At 41.6% G+C, this 13,571-nt stretch overlaps 1 protein-coding gene across 2 annotated transcripts; it reads left to right on the top strand.

Annotated features, from left to right (window-relative positions):
- The first annotated feature begins 62 nt into the window (after positions 1–62).
- On the top strand, positions 63–10,775 carry SARAF (store-operated calcium entry associated regulatory factor). Of its 2 annotated transcripts, none has more exons than XM_049814625.1 (6): positions 63–225; positions 671–846; positions 2,098–2,488; positions 5,559–5,667; positions 7,694–7,812; positions 8,332–10,775. In XM_049814625.1, the coding sequence occupies exons 1-6, from the start codon at positions 78–80 to the stop codon at positions 8,355–8,357; spliced, it is 969 nt and encodes a 322-aa protein (XP_049670582.1). In that variant the 5' UTR covers positions 63–77; the 3' UTR covers positions 8,358–10,775. The 2 variants fall into 2 exon arrangements, with proteins under 2 accessions (XP_049670582.1, XP_049670583.1); XM_049814626.1 differs by having other exon boundaries at positions 5,562–5,667.
- The last annotated feature ends 2,796 nt before the right edge of the window (positions 10,776–13,571 follow it).

A 13,571-nucleotide genomic window follows, 5' to 3' on the forward strand; every position in this document is an offset into this window, starting at 1 on the left:
CTAGGGCGGGGCGTCAGGGCGGCCCCGCGGTGCGCATGCTCTTCCTCGGGCTCCGCCCCTTCCGGTAAGATCAGCCAATGGAAGGCGCCGTGCCCGGAGAAGAGAGTCGAATTACGCTAGGGCTGTCTGTTATGGCGGCCGCCGGGTGGGCCGCGGCCTCCCCTGCGCTCTGCTTGCTCCTCCTCTGCGCGGCCGCGGGCCCCGCGCGGTGCTGGGACCAGCCGGGTGAGATCCCTGGGGCGGGGTATGTCTCGGCTAGGCCCTTAGCTGCCCCTTCCGCCTCTCCCGTCACCGGGGCGGGGGCGCGGCGGCTTGTCGCGGCCGAGCGCTGCCGGTTTAGCGGCGGCCTGGTACCGGGGCGGGGGGGGGGCCGTGCCGGGGCCCGCGCCCGCGCCCGGGAGGGCTTTTGTTTTCGGCTGCCGTTAAGTCGGCCTGTGCCGCAGCAGTAATCCCGCCGTGCGGTCAGGGGTGGCTGTACGCTCTGAGAGGAATAATCCGGAGCCCCCTCTGACATGTTTCCCTCTGCGCGTCTGGTCCTTCCCAGAGCTTCGCCTCTTGAAGAAGCACGCCGTCGCGTCCGTTGGATTGTCGGCCTTTTCCCAAAGGGGGGCCCTTGTGGCGAGGGGGAACGCGTCGGGACAGACACTGAGCTTTGTGCTACCTGTTTCAGGGCGGGTTCTGCTGAGGGAGGTGCAGGTGCTCACTCTCCACAGAGGTCAGTACACAACGTCCCGGCGGACCGCTGCGGTCCCTCAGTTACAGTGCACAGGAGGCACTGCCGGATGTTCCCGTGTCCCTGTGGCCGTTCAGTGTTACAACAAAGGTTGGGACGGCTATGATGTACAGGTAACTGTTTGAAGCTGGTTAAACGTTTAATGAAATCGTCTTCCCCCTGCCTTAGTAACTTCTGAAGGAGAAAAGAGTAACGGGCTAGAGTGTCAGTTCAGTTTGCTTTTTGTTAGAGGACCTTTGACATCTAAAACTTAACCTGAATACTCTTTGAGTTTGGATTTTCCAGAACTACTGTAGGTATATCTTTGAAAGTTCCCTGAAGTCTCTAGTGTAATAACACTGCATAGCAAACCTTCTCTGGCTTTAATTAAAAGGTTGCTCGACTTTGTAAAGTCAAACTCTCGTGAGCCCCAGAGGATGCTCTTGCTTTGATATTGCTGCGTGGATTTCCAATTTTTACTGGAGTCAAAGGGCCTATACATATTTGAATCACTCCAGCTCTACCTTTTAAAAACTAAATTTCAGACTTACGTGACTTCCTCTTGCATGTTAGTACATCAGTACTAGTCATGTATTTCTTACTTTGTTAGCTATTACCTAGGCTTTTGCCAAGAGATTAACTAGGAGTCAAGGCTGAAGATTGTTGTTAAAACTGATACAGTATTGTAAAAATACCACCAAATTTTAATTGGCAATTGGTACTGCTGTCCTGTATTATTAATTTAGAAACTACTTCTCTTTTTTCTTTTTATTTTCTACACACCCTCCCCATGTGTCACTTGCAGATAGAGGCAATACCTAAGTTCAGATACTTCAGGGAAATGTGAGACTGAGAAATTTGCAGGTGTTCAACTGTAGAATCGCTATCTGATTGTTAAGCATTGCATATGAATGCCTAAAGATGTCTGTCCCAATTTCTTTTGATTTCTTCATGGACACAAATGGAATCAGGTGCACTGGATTTCAGGCTTCCACATTATGTTTTTGTAGCTGCCATCTAGTTTAGGCGGGACAGGCATTTGTTAAGTAACTGTTGCACAGGGTACAGGTTATTTTCAGAAGTAGTCCTATACCTAAAGAAGAGATACTTGAAAAGCCTGTTCAGTGAAGAAAACCAAAATCTTCCAGCATCGTAACTTCTGTGTTCTGAAAGATTGGATTTTTTTAACTTTTAAGATTTTAAGAAACAGTTTAGTCCTTTTAAAAATAAGAGCGCTCAGAAGTTTCTTACCCTGTGGCATTTTAGAGGATTATTATTTTTTTTTAGCAATTACAGCTTTATTTCAGAACATATTTGGGGAAGCAGACAGGTATTTTCATCTCTGGAGCAGGAGGTTTTACTCTGTATTGTGTTTATTTTTTCAGTGGCAGTGCAAAGCAGACTTGGAAAACACCTGCCGTTTTGGACAAATCGAAGTGAGTTGTGAAGGCTATGATTATCCGGATGATCCTTACATCTTAAGAGGCTCCTGTAGTTTGCTGTTCAGGCTAGAGCTGACTGAGGAAGGTGAAAGGAGAGTGAAGAACTCTGGAAGCTTTGGCTCTAGCTATTACCAGTCAAGGAAGGATTCTTCTGATTCTGGTGCCGGAGCGATTGTTTTAATTATTCTTCTGTGTCTTGCTTTTGGAGTATACAAGCTCTTCCTCAGTAACCAGCAGCCTCAGCAGAGGTTTGGTGACAGTGATGGATTCACTAGGCCTTCCTGGCAGAGTCAGCAGGCACCTCCTCCTCCTGGTTTTAAGTCCAGCTTCACAGGTAGGGCTCTAAGCCATTTATAGTACCCAAAAGAGCAAGCAGGATTGTACTATTTTATCTGCAGTAGGCGTGGGTGGGATAGGCTTGAAACCAATGCATTGGCAGTTGACCCTGCTGAATTGGCTGCAGAGTCTGCATTCTGTTCTTTGTTCAAAAGTGGAAATAAGAACTTGGTTTTTCCCACAGACCTTCTGGGCAGGCTATGTAGCAAGCTGCCCTTTGAACCTTTGAAAATCCATCTCCCCATGCTCTGCAAGCATTCTTTTCATACTCTGTGAAATAGGAGGGTTGTGACAGGCAAGAATAATTTTCATTAGTAATCTGGAAGAGAGAATAGTCTCATGCCGATGGAAACAAACTTATGCCAAAGAAGCGCTTTGAAACTTTACAGAAGGGTCTTTGAGCCATTGGGCTACCTGACCCCTGATTTCATTCACAAAACAGTTGATGGAGTTGAGTATCATGTACCAGTCCTGTTCAACAGGTGCCTCAGTGTAGTCCCAGCGGTTGAAAGATTTGGTTCCCAGAGCTGAGTACAGTGTCTGTGAACTATCATTAGGAGTGCAGCACCTGAATCGTGTGGTGTCTTTCATCTGAAGTTGGAAATTAAATAAGCAGTGGCAAGGCTGCTGCTAGGAGGAGTGAACTTTTTCCAGAAAACTGATGGCTTTTGCCACTTAATAAATGGTCTGCCTTAGATGGTCAAAGTGTCTAAGGGAAATAAATGTTATTCATCTGGTGTCTGACCAAGTCGTTTAACCCTGTGAACATGTGAGATGCTCACAGCACTGGAACTAAAATTATATTCTGACAAGTTACATCATCTCCATCTTTTTGTTGTTGTTGTTTGTTTTGTTTTGTGATATAGAGAAGGGGTTCTATCAAGTAAATAGCAAGAATTAAGTTTCTTTAGTCAAAAACTTACATTTTAGTAGTGCTTGTTAATGCTTTCTTCCAGGTTTGCTCAAGCCACTTGGCCAACAGAGGGTGCCAGTATAACTCTTTTGGATACCCTTGTGTAGGGCATGTGCAGCAGAAACTTTCAGATGTACCTGCAGCAGAAAATTAAAGGGGTTCTGCTTCTGTATTACTAGTGGCTTTGCAAATTGGTTTCCACGTAGTTAATTCAGACCTCAGACAGTCTGTCTATGCCGTGTGTGCATCTGTGACCTTGTGTGGGCCTGCCACTTGCCACTGGTGTTCTTGTGGTAATTACTAAGAGCCCTGGTTATAACACAGGGCTCTGTCACACTGGGTGCCAGCAGAACAGGGTGAAGAGTTACTTTCTTTTTTCCTGTCCTGTTCAATTAATTGCACCAATGCATTTTTCACTGGAGGAATCTGAAATCTAGCAAGGGTAGGGCCTTGAAAATGTGTTTTCATGATGATTACTGACAATTGAGACACTTAAAATGCACATTGGTAGCCATGTAAGGCTTAATTTATGGCATTTTTTTATGAGTGTCAATGATTTCTCCTTAGATTTCAAACAGAGTAAGGAGGAAAACCTCTTGAATGTGGGGCCAGCTTAAAAATATTAAGTGTTATGCTACTTCATGAATTTAGTGGCCGTCTTAAATTTTGGCACTGGAGCAAAAGCACATCTCTGAGTGTGTATGTCCATGTGTTCCAGGGATGCATTATTAGTCTCTGAAAATCTGGACGGTAATGAAAAGCAATGTTGTTCACTTATTGCTGTTAATATTTACTTTGCCTCATTTTAAATCCTCTTAACATGCAGAATGTGTCCTGTGAAACTTGTTTAGCTAGCCTATCTTAATTAAATTCTACTTTTTCTCTGTTAGTGGTTTTACATGATCCTTAATATTTACTCTAGATATTTCAACAAAAAGAGTTTTCTGAGTCAACGTTCAGCCATGGTGCTTTTGAACAAATGAGTTGGTTAATCTCCCTGATTAACATTGTTTTTGCAGTAAATGAAGTACTTTTTTTTTTTTTGTTCCAAATCAGCATAGTTTAATGGGTATATCATCCCAATGACAGTTTATCTTTCTCCCAATGCATTCAAAATGAAATTCAAAGTCAAATCCAATGTAGACTTAAACCAATTATTTAAATGGGTTTTTTTATCTTCCATGACTTCAAACAATCCACACCAATTTGAAGACCAACCAGGCCCTGTATAACTTTTACATACAAAATCTCTGGTCCACTTGTTAGGTGGGCATATTTCAGGGAGACTCTAATGTTATCTTCAGTCCTTGCCTTTTACACTTCCTTATGTGTTAAACCTGTGGTTGAGCTTATTCTTGCATCTGTGTTTTTCTCTAGACCAGAAAATGACTCTACTTTGGTTTTGCATTTTCTTTTTTTAATTCTAAATGGAAGATGTTTGGTTCTGAGTCAGAACCTCATGTTATGAAGGTCACAGGTAAAAAATCTGTGACTCTCCTCCCCCCACAACCCGCTTCATATGCTTGCAGTTTCATCAGGTATTTGTCAAGCTTGGTGACTCATGCATAATAAAAACTTTGCAATGTGATTGCAGTTAGCATGTCTTTTGATAACAAATAACCAGACTGGGATTACCAGAAACAATACAAAGTAATGTTAGCCATTAGACTGAGCCACTGTTACTCAAAATGTGCAGCTGTTCTGAGTGAGATTAGAAGCTGTGTGTCTTAGTGGCTAGTTCACTGTTTGGTCTTATGTACTTGATTTCTGTTCCTGTGTCTGCTTCTGGCCTGCTATGGGACCCGGAGCAGATTATTCTTTCTTCATTTCCTTCTCTATTTTTCATTTAACTTGCCTGTTTATAAATCTGCAGGCAGGGACTCTTTGCCATGTTTTGCAAACATCAGGGCTGTGAGATTGAGTGGAAGCTAATTTTTAATATAAAGCTCTTTATATCAGTGTTCGTTTCTATGTTTCTTCCTGCTTTCTGAACAGAGGCCTTTCAAGTTAAGCTTGATCAAGAATCTGCTGAAATCAGGATGAGTTTATTGTCTAATTTTCCATTATCTTTATTAGGGAAGAGCCTTGTTGCAACAGCTGGCCTAAGAATTAGGTGCCACTAACTGATATGTTTTCCATTTTCATTTTGTTTAAGAAGGCAACAGCTTTGGGACTCATTCCCATCATGGAACCAATTCAGGACCAGGATTTTGGACTGGATTAGGAGCAGGAGGCTTGCTAGGCTACTTGGCTGGCAGTCACAGGTAAAACATGTATGCTATCAGATTTTAAGTATTTATGCTTTATGGGGTTGTGCCATGTACTGTGTTTATATTGTTTCTAAGCTTTGAGGCCTGTATCATTCAAGCTATAAAATCCTACCTCTAGAACAATTTTGAGGAGCAATCTCTAGCTCCAGCAGCAGAGATTTTAAACACGTTTCTGGGGAAGAAGAATTGGGAGGACTGAGGTACTTCATTCTGCTTTATCTGATTACTCTGATGTGGCATGATGGCCTCCAAATTTAAAATGAGCATTTAAGCAATCCATCTGCAGACTGCCTTAAAACACAGGTAATAATACTAAGCATAAAACTGTCTGTAGATAGGTCTCTTGTATCAGTGTCATCTCTCCTAAAGTCAGTCTGGATGGCAGCTGGTCTTCTGTGATACTCAATGTGGTCAGATTAAACAGCCTTTAATCTACAGTTTCCTAATGCCCCATATATGGAAATCCAAGAGGTGTGGTTTTCCAAAGGACTGATAGGTCACATGTATGTTGTATTTTGGAAAAGCATAACACAAACAGCATTCAAAAGCAGTTTCAGTGCTGGAGTAAACATCTGCTGGTCAGATTTGCTAAACACTTTAAAACATTTAAAATGCATAATTTTTAGATAAACAGTTTAAAGGGAGCAATTGCTGCCATTTTAGGTTTCACTAGAGAAAATATGTGGCTCCTGCAGGGAATCTTTAGGGCGCAAGCAGTTTCCTCTGTTCTTCAAATAACTGTATGTGTATTAAGTCTAATCCTGTAGGAATGCAGTAATGTAACATATTAAATATAACCACATACTTTTTTTATATTGAAAGTTTGGGACTAAGATCATGTGGACAGGAGTGTGTTAAAACATCTTCCTCCACTGTAAGGTTTTTTTGGTAATGGCAGAATCCTTATCAGGATTGCCTGTTTGTAAGGAAGTAAAAACTTGGGATGTAAGAGGATTTCTGAAGTGTCCAATGTGCAGTCTTGATCTCATAGTCAATCAGGATGAAACTGGGATGGTGATGCCATCAGCAGTAGAAATTATCTATGAATTCACTTTGCATAGAGCTTTAGGAGTTGAAAGGTCTTATCTTGGATTTGATGATCTTAAAGGTCCTTTCCAACCAAAATGATTCCATGATTCTATGACCTTGTTTTATTATAGTAACCCTACAAAGAAGTCTTAAAAAGTATAATGTCTTAAAGGTTTTATTGACTTGATATTTCTTAAGTCTTAAAAATGGGACTCTCGTGTTTAAGCATTGTATTTATGTATTATCTACATACAGGTTGGTTCCTTGATTTTCACACACACACCCCATTTCAATAGCTACCTCTTATTGCTTAAGATTAGAGGCCTGACTGAATATTTAAGTCCAAATACATGAACAAGCTTCCTAACTTGGGCTTCTTTTCTTTTAAAACAGTCTTTGGTCCACTTATTTTATTTGTTTTCAGTTGTTTGAGATGATGTGCCTGAAAATGCTGGTGCCAGATAGTATGAGATGGCTTTTTGTACATTTCAACAGCAGGAAATTCCATATCCATAGAAGCAAGTAATTTAAATCAGTGAGTCAAAGGTCATGATATGCTAGTCTTACTGATACAACCTTTTCAAAATAGTTAACAGAACAGAGGGATGTTTTCTTTTGTCTTACATCGCTGGGATATAGGTGTTGCCAAAATACATTTAAGCTTCAGATGTCAAATCTACTTTCTTGTCTGACAGAATCTAAGGTCAGGATTTCAGAGGGAAAAATTTTCTCATTTGCAATTGTAAGAATTGCTTATCCTGAAGATTGAGGTTTAATTTCCTTTGGAAAGTCTACAGATGTTAGTGTGACAATACTTGGTATCTTTGCTCTCAACATGTTAATTGCATTAAATAGGGAGATTTCCAGCCTTGAAACAACTGCCTGCTTACAATTTTCTCTCAGAAATGTAGCCCCCTTGTATGGAATGGTAACTTCTTAATTTTTCGTAAGGTCACTAATGAAGCCTTCCTTCTGCTCTGTTTCTCATTAGAGCACAGCCATGTTCCCCATATTACAGTACATGGACAGATCCCACAGCTGCACCTCCAATGAATGGGCAGTCAAGCAATTCCACCCAAGGTGGCAGTTCAGGAACCAGAACTGCTTCTGGTAAGGCAAAAGACCTTTTAATTTCCTGAAGCTCAAGAGACTTTGACCTATCAAAACTACACAGATGTCAGTTGAGGTTCAACAAGCATTCTTTGTTTTATTTTACCAGTTGGTACAGGTGGGCATGTAACAATGTCCCTTATTTCTGTTTCCTGTGGAAGTAGGGCAGCACTGTGGGGCTTGAAACTCCCTGCAGGCCTACAGTGGACATGGTACCACCAGTACTAGGTTTGTCTTTATCTGCAAGGTGCATTAGTTTAAGGCTTTCCCCTTTGGTGTGCACTGCACATGCCCTTCTCCAGCAAACGTGTACAAACGTGTACATTTCTTTGTAGAAAACAGGTTGTCTGATCTGCAAGAATAGAATATATTTCAGGCCAGTCAGCCCACAGCTGCTTGCTCTTCTACTTAGGTGAATAGGTTTAACTCAACTCACTTGCCACCTTTAGCCTTTTTAGAACTAGAGAGCCCAGTGGAAAGGCTGTGGTGGAGCTGACACTTTTTTTTTTTTCTTTGCAGGCTTCGGGGGCACAAAACGAAGATGAAATGCTTGATGTTGTTACATCTAAGTGATTGAACTAAATCTTCTTGTGTACTAGCACTTCTTTTATTAGTAGTAGGCTTCAGCAGTGGATGTGAGAAGAGATGTGAAGGGTTAGGCAAAGAATTCCTCTTACCCTAAACAGGAGTGAGAGTCCACATTTCCACAGGGAATCACAGATGCTGGAACATCCTCTATTTCAAAACAGTGGCTTCTCATAAGATACAAAATAAACTCATCCAAGTTAAGAAGAATGATGTTAGAGTGCCTATATATCTGTCTATACTTGAGAGATTATGGCAGTGGTAGCCTTGCCAGATTTTCAAAGCAAGTATCTTACTCGTGTTCTGGGCTTAATTTCATTTAATCCAGAATTTCCAAGTTTTTTCTTTTCCTTGGTGGTCCAGCATCTGAAAGGCCTAGAGTGTAATCCACCTGATATCTATGAGGTGTTGCTCTTTGAAGCTACTTTTGTTTGTCTTTGTAAAATTCATGTGAACATTACTGTAAGTGCAGTTGGCTAACTAGGTGGGTGTTGGGGTTTTTCCTTAGTGGAAAAGAGCAAAACGAGAGACTAGCATTAACATAATGTTTGTATCTGTGCCATCTGACTACTGTAGCCAAAACTTGCAGATTCGAGGACACTCCCATGTTTTAGGGTTTATCCAAGTGGCTGAGCAAACCTAGGGGACTTTGTGTATAAATTATGAAAAAAAAAAAAAAAAACAAAAAAAAAAAAACAAAAAAAAAACAACACCTGAAATGAGAAAAGATGGTCCTGTTTTTAATTTGGACCTTTTTCTGGAAGACTGAGGTCATTTAAATTCAGGTGGCTACAGACACTTTGCCCACTTTGAGGCTCCAGACTTTTCTTTTTAGGGTGGATGTTAGTAATGCTGTGAAAACTTCTGATGTGAACGGTCTGTCCTGCTAGATGACCTGTCCAGGACACAATAAACCAAAGGTGCTCATTGCAAAAGGGAAGGGAGCATTCTTAATCCAAAGATGGTGGTATCTCTAGAATATAGCAGGCCTTGAGAATAAGCAAAGAAAGGAAATTGAATGTCTAATGGGATGTAAACTTTCTCGAATGTACTTTAAAAAAAAAAAAAAGTGCTGTCAAAGAGTGGGAAGCAGAGAGACCTTGCTTTGTTCTGTGATGATATTTTGCGGCTCTGAGAAGTGTCATATAGTTATTGTGTGATTGATTGTGCCCTGGGAGAAGCATTGCTGAAAAAAATACCAGAGAAATTTCTCAGGATTGGGGGGGAGGGGAGAGTGAAAAATGGGCTGCTTGACTACCAGGTCTTCTCCAGAGGCCATCCTAATACGGCTTAGAAGTGTGCGTGCACAGCTTTTCTATGCTGGCAGCAGTCTGTGAAGCATAGCTTTCATCCTGTGAAAACACTGTGTCCAGGAATTGATGTATACTATTACAGCAAAAGCAAAGCACTGTTCTGCTGATACAAGCTGCATCTCCACAAGGAGATTTAGCAGGTATGGTTAGTCTAGGAGAGTGACTTCAGTGTTACTCCTCAAAAAGCAACTATGTCCATTCATGAGTCCAGAAATAATTGATTTGAATGATAATGCCAGAGTTCAATGTCTGGCTTAAGCAAAAAAAAAAAAAAAACAACAAAACCCACCAACATAGAAATCCTTAAGAAGTCAACAGAAGCTATGAAAAAGTGTAGAGCTTACACTGAAAATGTGGGAATACAGATAAAATTGGTAACTTGAGGATAAAATAGTGGCTTGCTGCTCAGAGCTGCTTGAGGACTGGGGGAAAACACCTTCATTAACAGCCTGCTCTATCAACCTAGAAAGGGAAATGGCAAAGACATTACTGTTGGACTGTTAGAAAATTTTACCTTCTATGAGGAAATATATGTGATGAATCTGTAGCTTTTTGACCAAATACAGTAAACTAATGTATTTTAAATGTGGAGGTTTTACTTAGTTCTAAGTGTAGTCAGGTTGAAACTTGTCGCAGTCAATACTCTCTTTGCCAACTAATTACATAACAATGAAACTGGATTTTTGCTAACTGAGTAGTTTGAAGCTGAAGTTTGCTCCCAAATAACAATGTGTTATGAAATGTTTTAGACAATGTTTTCATTTGTATGTATAGTTTCTGCATGAAATGTGATTTGATGCATAAACCTGATGAATTACCATAGTTTCTGAATCTGTCTGTAGGATATTTTTGCCCTTCTCTTTGATAAAGTAAACGTGAATAAGGAGTATTTTTGTCTTTAAAGCACTATCTTGAGGCCTGCAGGGATGGCACTGTCTGGTTTTCGGTGTTGGCTATGTCTCATCTACTTCCTGGGTGGTGTAATAACATCCTTTACCCCCAGACGCATAGCTGGTAAGCTGTATATTGTTTCAACAAAATAAAACAATAGTGGGAATAGAGGTATTTTATTGATTGGATATTCAATAACAAAATACTGAACCATGTAAGGAAATTAAGGGTTTCTTGTAAATCAAGTTTTTGCATCTGAGTCTGCATAAAAGCTCCACTATGTTGGTGAGTTGCTTGTTTTACGAGGTCATTACCTGAACCTTCCAAAAGAACCAGTGGTAACTGCTGCTATTCCCGGCTGTGGATATAGCAGAAGTCTACCCTAGGATAGCAGCTGACAGATCGGCTTCTTATACTGAGCCTGTGTCACTGCTGAACAGAGATGGGGCCTACAGATAGATGCAGCTCAACTTCTTGGCAGTAGTGAGGTAGGGTTAAATGGAGGCCTGCAAATTCTGATATCAAAGTTTCCTTGATCAAAGATCAAGGATGTTGCTGAGGCTTCTCAATTAAAAGAACTTGTGGAAGGCAGCTTAGAGCTCATACTTGTGAGATAGCTTGAGCTTCTTTCCTGAACATCTGATCTGGAAGGTCCTAGTCTTCCTTCTGCTTCTGGATGGGGTTTTGGCAGCATCTTCACAGCAACTTCATAGTTGCAAGGCATATGTAAATGCTTAAACTGTTAAACACTGTTGTAGGATAATTGCAGTTTTACTTGGCACCTGGGACTAGTTCTGCTCATACTCTGACACGGCTTACATCCTCACACAAAGCTAAAGCTCATTACAGGAACAAAACTCCTGGTTTTACAGCTGACTTCCCCTGAAGCATGTGATGAAAGAAAAAAGATGCACAGAGATAAGCTTTCTCTATGCCACTCTGTCTTGTGACTCAACTCCCAGGTCAGCTCTTGGCTAGTCCTGCAGACTGTCATGCTATGCAACTTGCTCTTTTCTCTGGGTGCAAGGTGTGTGTTAGACTTATCAGTGAGGGGAGATGGTATGTTGTTTTTTTAAAAAATAAAAATCTTCCATGATCATTACTTTGCGTCATTAAATTCCAAAAGGGAAATTAAACCAGGTGGCACTATTTCCAGCACTAGGAGTTGTTGCACAGAGAAATTGCTGAAATAAGGTAGCAAGCAATGCCTGCCTGCACAGCCATCTAAAAGCTGAAAATGCAGTATTTGTACACAGGTTGTTGTCCACTTACCGCTAATTACAAGTGTTGTATTTTTCCCTCCTTAGTAAAGCAAATTAGCATTAGCTCTCAATATTTTTAGAGTACCTATCAACCAGTGACTCTGGTACAGAAATAGCCCAGCTGCCTCCAAACTGAAGTATAGGAGCAAACCCACAAAAATAAAATAAAAAAACTACCTCGTGGAGTTGCAGTTTGTATCAACAGACAATGCTCTTGTCTCATGTGTAATGAAACATATTGTCAGGTCCCTTGTTCTCCTTCTGTACTTATTGGGGCGGTTCAGGGTTAAGTGCTGTGTGGGAGAGGCTCCATATCCTTCAGCATATTTCGCCGAAACCTTCCTCTGCAGCTGATTCTCTTGCTTTCCTAATACCGTGTCTGACTACAGTAGTTTTCATTTTCTGACATCTCCGTTTCTATTGCAGCTGTATTTTGCCAGTGCTAATGAAAATAACCAGCAGACTCCCTTTATGTGGCCTGTATTTATCTCCCACTGTCTTCCATCTTAAAAGTTCCCTTCGTTCATGCTGAGTGTCAACGTTTCTTCAGTAAGGAAGTGGCAAGCACTTGCAAAAGTACATGGAGCTGGGAATGGCTGGATTGGATTAAGATGAAGTCAAGGGAGCAAACTCAGGCTGTGAATTGACCTTTGTGGGCAGTATGTCTGTGAAAAGAACTTTTTTCAGCCTTCTGTCAGAGAAGCATTTTTGTCAAGGGTACAGTATTGGCAGCTGGTGGCTGGAGCAGATTTAGGACTGGTGAACTGGCAGCATGGAGAAGACCTGGAAACATCCTCTCCATCTTACTTTAGGAATGACTAAGACTTGTATAAGCAGGAAGCTGGCCTAGGAAGTGCTAGCTCAGGCACTCCACAGGCATGCCATTGCAAATCCTGTAGGGAGATGTATGTTTAAAGATACCAGGTGCTTCTGAAAATGCCACAATGCTAGTGCCAAGCACAAAAAAGGGGACTTGGCCCTGCATCCGTGTTTTTTTCCCACTGCAGTGTGTCTTGGAATGAACCGTGAAGGCCAGAAATTGAAAGAGCAGCAAGCAAGCATGATGAAGGGTAGCAAGTTTACACCTGCAGTAGCCAAAGCCAGGCTTGCAGGTGGAAGAGCCTTTGCCCTAGTATGGCCTGTCTGCTTGCTCTTCTCGCACAACAGCAGGAAATACTAGGCAGCTCTAGTAGCAGTTGTATCAGGATTATTTTACTGGGCTTGAAAGTTTCATTCTGCATCCCTAAAGAAGTCCTAAGGGCAATTACCAGTAATACGTATTGATACCTTTTGCTATGAGGACCATCTGAGCCATAGTCCAATTCAGTCTTCAAACTATCCACTGTGAAGTTTGGTGGAGACGTATCACCACCTGCTTAAAGACCAGGTTCTCTGAGTTACTGCACAGGGAATTTTCCCTTGAATTTGCCTTGACTTCCCTGGCACTGAGGCTCTTGTGCAGTCTTCGCTCTACAACTGTATTTGGATGTCATTGTACAAGATCCTCTGAGAACTGGCCTTGAGATCATAGCCTGAAGATCATGGCCCCTGCTAGCCATTTTCTATAGGCCTTCTGTGCCCTTGTAATTAGCATGTGGGGGGGGTGTATTTATTGAGGCAGCACTGGAATTACCAGCAATCTAAAATACCTTTTGCTGCTGCTGCTGAGTAATGGGAGTTACTCATCTCCCAGTCAACTCCTGTAGTA

The sequence above is a fragment of the Accipiter gentilis genome, chromosome 12 (assembly GCF_929443795.1).
Source record: "Accipiter gentilis chromosome 12, bAccGen1.1, whole genome shotgun sequence".
Lineage (NCBI taxonomy): Eukaryota > Metazoa > Chordata > Aves > Accipitriformes > Accipitridae > Astur > Astur gentilis.